Here is an 8,340-nt window from a genome sequence, read left to right as displayed (position 1 = left end):
GAAAAATTAACCAGGCATTTGGCAAAGATAGTGTTAATGAACGCACTGATCGAAGTTGGTTTCCGAAATTTCGTTCCGGAATCATAAACGGTGCGTGCGATAACGAAAGAACTGGATATCAGCTCCCACATGCGGTTATTGATGGTTTAGAACGTATTGGCAAGGACAAAAGGCTTGAAAAGTGGGTGCGTGGGTGCCCCACGATTTGAACGGTCGACAGAAATTGTCACATTTCGAGGTGTGTTTTTCTTTGTTTTTGCGCAACCAAAACGATCTTTTTTTGGATCGGATCGTCAGGATGGTGGTTGCACTTCACAAAGGAGAAAAACCACCAAAAAGACCATGGGTTTCTGTATGAAAGTCAACGGCTGGTGTGATTCACTATAACTCTCTGCAACCGGGCCAAACCATCAGAATACAGTCCTAATGTAAGGAAATCGACGAAATGTACTGAAAATTACGTCAGCAGCAGCTGGAACTGGTCAACAGAAAAAGTCCAATCCTGCTTCACGAAAACGCCCGTCCGAACGTTTCACAAATTTCCGTTCGGAAATTAAACGAATTGAGCGTCGCATTTCTGCCTCCACCATCATACCCCGTACCTCTCGCCAACTGACTACAATCTTTTCAAGGACTTCGATAACTTTCTCACCAGTAGAACCTTTGCCAATCAGGACCAGGCAAAAACGGCCTTCGTCGATTTGCTCGAATCCCGGGCACACAATTTTCATTGTGACGGAATTAGTCGACTTATTGTGTAACGTTGGCATAAGTGCACCTGTCAACACTGGGCGTGTTAGAATAGCCTGACTTTGTGCTTCATAAACACAATTCAATATAAAAACCTTTTTGGTTTTCTACTTCTCCATCATCAAAATCAAATAAAAAATGTGAAAAACATTCAAAACAGGAAGAATAAAAATGAGTACAATATAAACTGGGAGAAAAACCAATTTCAAATCAACAAATTTCACATGAACATTGAATTACATAAAAATCCCCTTTTTTTTCTGCCATTAAATATTCATATTTAAGTAATTTTCTTTCTTCCTTTCTTTGGAAGTTTTTCTCTTTTAGCCTGAGGAAGCTATTCTTTACAGTAACTTCCTCAGACCGTGTTGCGTTACTTTAATGTGTTCATTAAGTATCGGCAAATTCTATCACATAAAATATTATTAACTTCGGGAAAGAAAGTTTTGGTTTTCTACTTCTCCATCTTGATACAAAAAAATGTGGGAATCTTCCGAAAAAAGGAAGGAAGCAATCAATTACAAAAAACAACTCTATACAAAGAAGTGTAGATCATGCAAAGAAGTAACTATCAGACACAAACTGGAAGAAAAATCCCTCTTGAAAGAGCTAATATAAATATTAAATTACACAAAAGAAAAATATTTTATATGAACACTGAGTTATACATCCAAGCATTTATTATGAAATTGAATCAGATATCATTCACAACATACTAAATGAAAGAGGTAAAATTCCACTCATATGGAACTGGTAGACATCTGATGTTTTGCCGTAAGACACTTTCTCTATCGGCTCTTGAGTAAAAAACCTTGATAACATTATATGAAAAAACATTCATTTCATTCATATGAAAAAAAGATATATATAACCCTTTCAATTTAAATTATAAATTTCTTAATGCAAAAATAGGATTCAACATATATTCAAATTCTCTTATGATAATGCTTCAATTAAGGAGTAGAAAATAAAATAATTTTCATAGGTGGATTTAATTCAGATGAAGTCAATAGATTTCATTCAAATATTTAGACCAAAAGCATCTTGTTGAGATTTTCACCAAACCGTAATTTAGATGTGTATATGTGATGAACACCTGACAGTTTTTCCATAGAGCCAGAAAAAATTTTATTACTCTCCACTAGCGAAAATAAAAAAACTATAATCACAAAAACCAATTTATTAAATAGTATATAACATAAAAAAAATTACAAAAGGATAACAAAAATAAACTATATTTCTAGTTCCTAATAAGATGCACCTCTGCCATGTGCTTCTTATACCCCTCCCGGTAATCGAAAGACTCTGGACACAGGTGGCAGCAGTACATATTGGTCAGATCGGAGTGCACCAGACGCACGTGGTATTTCAGGGCAGACTGATTCGAGTAGACTTTCCCGCAGTGGGGACAGTTGCCACACTGCGAACTGTGGTGGGGCTGCAGATCAGTTAGTCTAGCTGCTATGCTCATTTCCTTGAATTCTTCAGGAGTCATAGCCTGAAATTAGGTAACAAAATGATAATAATAATAATAATCATTTGTCTTTTAGACAATCACTTATTGATAGATACTTATAGATAGATGGATATTTTTTATTAACTATGTTATGCGGAAAACATTGTAGTATGTCAAAAACACTGTCGAATATAAAACAGTAAAATCAATATTTATATAAACACAACCCAAAAATATACTATACAAGGTGTTTTTTGACTATGGTATGGAACTTCAGTTTTAGAGATACAGGGCTTTGAAGTTAAAAAAAAATGGTATTTATGAAACATCATAAATATCCTTTAATCGGTTTGGATGTAACTTGGTAGAGTTATTTGAAATAATGAGGCGCTTATTTAGCCCTAACTGAATTGAAATTATTAGGTCCAGTGGCGTCTCAGTGGGCACCACAGCCAATTATATAAAGTCCACTGAAAATACAACTTTTTGATCTCTTGTGTTTCCTTCATATGTAGTTTCGTTTTCGAGAAAAAAATTGAAGCTTCTCTATTGAATATCACGAACATGGATTTTTTTTTATTAATATCGAAAAAACATCTCGCCCAATTTGTCTGTAACTTGGTACCAATTTTTTAACCTGCATACAGGATTATATGAAGCTGGGACTTCAGATTCGGATTGTGGGAAACCACAAACCGTAACAATGCCTGATCTAGAAGAAGCTATACTCAATGCAAAATAGGATGATTCTTCAAAATTGGAAAAATGCACTGCAGTTTGAAGTCAGTTCAAAAACCATTTGGAAATTATTAGTGATTTCCATTTTCATCAGCAAGATTAACAGTTGATTCCTACAAGGACTTTTCAAGAAATAATTTACCCATTTTGTTAGAAGAAGAACCCGTATTTGTAAGAGTCAATATATGATTTATGTATGACGGGGGCGCCAGCTCATTTCAGTGTTCTTGCTCGTCAGCATCTCAACATCATCTATTCCAATTGCTAGATTTATGGGGTCATCTAAAGGCTCTTGTACTGGATGAGAATGACTTTGAGGAATTAAGTAATTGACAATCAATAACAAATCGTTTGCAATCGTGTATTCTGTCAAAAGGTGGTTATTTAGCTCATTTACTTGAAGTTGAAATTGTTTATTTCTTCTCAGTCAAGTTTCAATTACGTGTATTATTAATAACGAATACCAGATTGCCTAGGTAGTGATGAGACTCACTTATGTAACTTTATAAAAGTGGAATACACATACAACACAGGTGCTGATATTACTTGATAATGACTGAATGCATAGTCGTAAAAATGGTAGTCGAAGTTGTCTCGTGATGATGCTGACTTGTTTAGCGACACGCATGTCAAGAGACAGCTTTTTTGTTCTGGTGAGAGAAAATTATTTTCAATAGATTTGTTTCACACCATAGGTTTCAAATTTTGCTTAAATAGATAAAATACATCACTATCAGGACACACATAAAATTTATAAGTTATGAAAATCATCAATATAAAAAAAACAATATTCTATAAAAAAAGTGTTGATTTAATTTTAACCCTTCAAGAGTGAAATTTGATTTCAGATTATTTGGAAGTTGATTGAAGATTAGTCCAGCACTTTTTGGTGCTGGACTAATTACAATATCTTGTAATTTTTATCGAAATTTGAAAATTCTTTTTTGTATCTTGAATGAATGGATTTTTTTTAATCATCCTTATCTTTGAAAATGTATGCCCACAACTCAATAATATAAAGTGCTGTTCAGTCATAAGTATAAGCTTTTGAAAACATTCAACTCCCTACAACTTGTTCTTCTAGAAACGCCAGATACAGTCCTCACAAGACATAAAAAATTACCATTCTCTTTTAGAGAAAGTTCTTGATGGGTTTTTTAATATTTTTTAAATCTTCGTGTTGAGGCAGAGACAACTAGCTGAGAACCAGCTGTTCATCTATTCAAGACCACCATTTTAAGAGATTGGTACTGTGGTATCATTTTTGACACAATCTCTGAAAAATCACCTGCGTATATACCATCTGTAATTAAAGCAATGTACCTGATTCAGCACAGAGCCCTGTGATATCCCATTTTGAATATCTGTTGTTGAAAAATTTGTTTTGTTTTTGATGTTATTCTTGGTCCTGGTATTGTCATCGATTTTTTAGGAAGGTACCAATTCATTTTCTTTTCTGTATTCCATAAACTTGTAATTTGGCCTGCTGAAGTTATAGAAAATCGTAAAAGGGTATTTACCAGTATCTTATAGTTTGGTTTTGTCAATGAATATTTGTTTGTATTATTAAAATTATACATCTATGAGTATAGTATATACAAAGCTGATTCGAATTGCATAAAACAAAATAGTTGCCTAACGTCAGCTGTTTCTTTGTATGGCATGGGCGTCGTGGTATAATTTTTTTGTGTGATAATTATTTTTATGTGGCAGTTTTTATATGGTACATTTTATTTAGCTGTTTGGATTGACACCTTATAGACTATACCATATATTTCAACAAATATAACCATTCGTTAAATTTGATGATTAATCAGTTTTTCAAACTGACAACTGCAAACTGACTGATAATATTTTTTTTGCAATTTCGCTTCTGACAAAGACTATGGAAACCCCAGAGGTAAAATAAAAAAGTAGATAAAAATATTTTTTTGTCATTTAGCTTTCGAAAATTTGATATCTGTCAATTATTTCTGATGAAATAGTATATTATTCCTTACCTCAAAATTTTCAGGATGATCTTCAGTCTTGATACGTTGTTGAAGGAATTCAGAAGGATATTCAAAAGTGGACGGACTGGATGACTCTGAAGAGGATTTCGGGACTCTTTTGTCAAGGTCTACTTCTGGTGGCTTACGAGGAATGAAGATTGTTTTTGGGAGGTCTTGAATGATGCAGACTTTATCGGATTGATAAGGCACTGATGATGGAGATCTTCCTGTAATTCAAAAGTTTAGTTCATGTTCAACATTTTTCATGATATTTTGATATACACACCTGCTTGTGAAGTCAACGACCTCTCTAGAATACTGCTCGGTTTATCCCTTACTTCCAAAGCTGCCTCTAGAATTGAACCTGGGGTATCAGCCTTCTCTCCTACCACAACTTCGACATTCTCACTCACATCATACTCACTGTTAGCACCTAGTTCGTCCTCAGTCTTAATTTTATCAACCTCAACTACCTCGAACTGTGCAGGAATCGACCTGTTCGCCTCGTTGAGCACTTCTTCAGCATTTCCAGGTGGTGTAACTGACTTTTTCGGTTTGGGACTGAGCTTTGCTTTCTTCTGTGGAGATTCTTGGGATTCGATGTTGGTTTTTGGCTTTTTCTGAGGAACGTATAGTTTCTTTTGTGGTGCTTCATCAGAGTTCATCAAACCGAGAACTTGCAGAATTACAGCTGTGTGGAGGAAGGAGGATAGTTGTTCTTCAGAAACTGTGACCTCGCCATGATACATGAAGTTTATTATTGCCATCAGATCCGCATAAGCTACATCTTTTAGTATAACAATCGGATGAGGGCATGGGTTTTCCTAAAACAAAATAACTGACATAACAGAAAATATTTATAAATCCAATGAATATTTTTGCAATATCATGTAAATTATTAGTGAGTCAATAATGTTCTCTTAACTGATTCATATAATGAACCCCACTCAATTTTTGTAACATTTCCAAGTTTATATGGCATTTTAGTTATAGTGGCACTATCAAAGAATGAAAACAGTACCGATATTGATGAAATTTCTCTTCAATTTATATCATTACCTAAATACATGCAACAAGTGTAAAACCAGATTCAACAAATCTGGTTTTATAATACTAATCCTCGTTCTGAAAGATTAAACATTATTAAACTTGTTCAATAATGTTTGATGAAAATGATGCTCATTTAAGTATTTACATCAGTTTAAGAAACATTGGTAATTATAAAACCTCCTTTATGATGCCTTGTAAACTTGTTCATTGTATGTTAGTAAGGTCCTTTCTCACAATATGTAGTAGTGGTAGTCGTGAAGAGTTATGGATGGGCCTGAAATAATAACTACTATTTTTAAGTAATAGCTTAAAATATTTCTTCACAAAGCAGAAACAATGCAAAACCAAGGGTAATACCAAAATGTCAGGTTTAACAAAGATCTCCTTACAAGCGGTTCTGCAATATACATTTAGGATACATTTCAAAATTCTTTCTTGAGTAATAAAGATTCCATGTGAGTGCACTCAAGACCTCAAAACATAATACCATATAAAATCAATGCCTGCCCAAGGGCATAGTAAAATGTTTTCACACTATACAGATTTGTGAAAAGACATGACATGCTGAAGAGATCATCTGATCCTGTCAATTGAAAAGAGAGCCTATGATGTAAGGAATGTTTTTCTGTACATATTTCAATTTTTTTGAAGTAATATATAAGAATATACACTGTTCAAACACATTGTAGTTCAATCGGATATGTCTCCTGAAACCAGACTATTTATGAATTGATAATTATATCATCTGCTGTGTAGGGTTTCCTGAAAATATCTAGTATAATTCATTCAATGAAAGTTTGGAGACAATGTGATTTATGAAATTTGCCAGAAAAAAATGTTCCCAAAGATCTAAACATATTCTCAAAGATTATTTATACATTAATTTAAATGCAGAAAGCTGAAGAAGGTTTATTCTAAACACTTTATCTTCTTTCGCAATAACTGTAAACAAACCTACTTTCTGTGCACAATCTAATTTCCTACCTTGAATATTGTTCTGAAATAGGGACTACAAGCAGAAAGTATAAATTTGTGAGCTTTGATATTGATTCCATCGCAAGTCAGAGTAACATCTGCGAGATCTTCGGTGCTCTGCAAACTTTCAAATGCACTCAAAATGTTGGATTGAAACCTGGTCCATTTCAAGCAAAAGTGTTTGGAAGTCATGGTTGCTTTCGGAGGGGATTGGCTTCCACATTAAATACGAAATTGTATTGAACTTTGAGTTATTAACAAAATAAAATGTGCAGAATTAACAATAACTTAAAAATAACCACGTATTAAAATAAAAACCAAAACATACTGAACGAAATTAAAACTTCAAACGTCAATGACGACTCGCGAAGACGTCAACAAATTAACGTATTGTGTGACAAATACATAGATGGCACTAAGAGTTTGTTTGAGATTTGTATAAATAGAAAAAAAACTTGTAGTACCATTGTATGTAGACTATACTATATACTATACTATACTATATACAAAGGTAGTACTGTCCTATTTAACGCCTTTCTTACTTTGTAACAAATTGAGCTGTTCGCATTTTTAATTTTCAGAGTTTTTTGGTAGGCTACAGGAAACTAGATGTCACTAAAAGTCATATTCGAAAATTGAATGGAAAGATGATGCTTTGAAGTTAGTAAAATATATAATTTAGGTAAAGAAGTTTGCGAATCATATGCTTTCCTTCCTCTTCTTTAACGAAATATTTCCGAAATTCAATAATGTATAGTTCTCGTTATTCTTCGTATTGTTATTGCAGATTTCCCCATTACTCCCATTATTCCCCATTACTCCCCATTACTCCCACGTTTTCATTAGGATTTTGAGTACTAGATGGCAATAAAAAATAAAAGACATTGTCTAAAAGTAAATCTTTAGACAATGTAAAAGTTATAAATCTTTATGACAAAAGGTTTATATGACTATTTTTACTCAGTGAGTCAATAAATAATGAAAGTAAAATAGTTTTTAACCAAGAGACATTTATCTTATTCAAAAATCCCACATTGGAAATCAATGAATATATTTTACCTATTTTGAAACTGTATTTTGATGGATTTGTCTAGAAAAAGTTAGGTAGTAGGTACCATGTCATTGTCTATAAATCCTTAGACAATGACCATGTACTAGGTACTAGATAATGGCAGTATATCACTGAACAGGAATATTTCTTAACAAGGGCTGTAGAATTGCATATATTTTATTTAACCACTTCTTCAAAAATCGTTGACCCAGTTTGTACATTTTTGCGCATATTTTACAAAACATACTGAACTAAACTGGAACGTTAAACTCTACATACGTCAACAAATTTAATTTCGAATTGAAGTATTCTGACACAAATACATTAAA

At 33.2% G+C, this 8,340-nt stretch overlaps 2 protein-coding genes across 3 annotated transcripts in view; one reads left to right on the top strand and one right to left on the bottom strand.

Moving 5' to 3' along the window:
• LOC111512529 (uncharacterized) overlaps window positions 1–8,340 on the top strand; it is a 344,576-nt gene that overhangs the window by 296,252 nt on the left and 39,984 nt on the right. The window lies entirely within an intron of this gene.
• LOC111512396 (uncharacterized) lies at window positions 1,915–7,325 on the bottom strand. The gene is made up of 4 exons (XM_074184471.1): window positions 6,970–7,325; window positions 5,222–5,759; window positions 4,945–5,162; window positions 1,915–2,248 (listed from the first exon to the last, which is right to left on the bottom strand). Exons 1-4 carry the CDS (start codon window positions 7,150–7,152, stop codon window positions 1,991–1,993), a joined length of 1,197 nt encoding a protein of 398 aa, XP_074040572.1. The 5' UTR covers window positions 7,153–7,325; the 3' UTR covers window positions 1,915–1,990.

Source organism: Leptinotarsa decemlineata, unplaced genomic scaffold, assembly GCF_025532065.1.
Source record: "Leptinotarsa decemlineata unplaced genomic scaffold, Ldec_3_MD MMD2_tig00026354_RagTag_RagTag, whole genome shotgun sequence".
Taxonomy (NCBI): Eukaryota; Metazoa; Arthropoda; class Insecta; order Coleoptera; family Chrysomelidae; genus Leptinotarsa; species Leptinotarsa decemlineata.
Note: the sequence above shows the minus strand (reverse complement) of the source record. Positions and strands in the feature narration are given on the sequence as shown.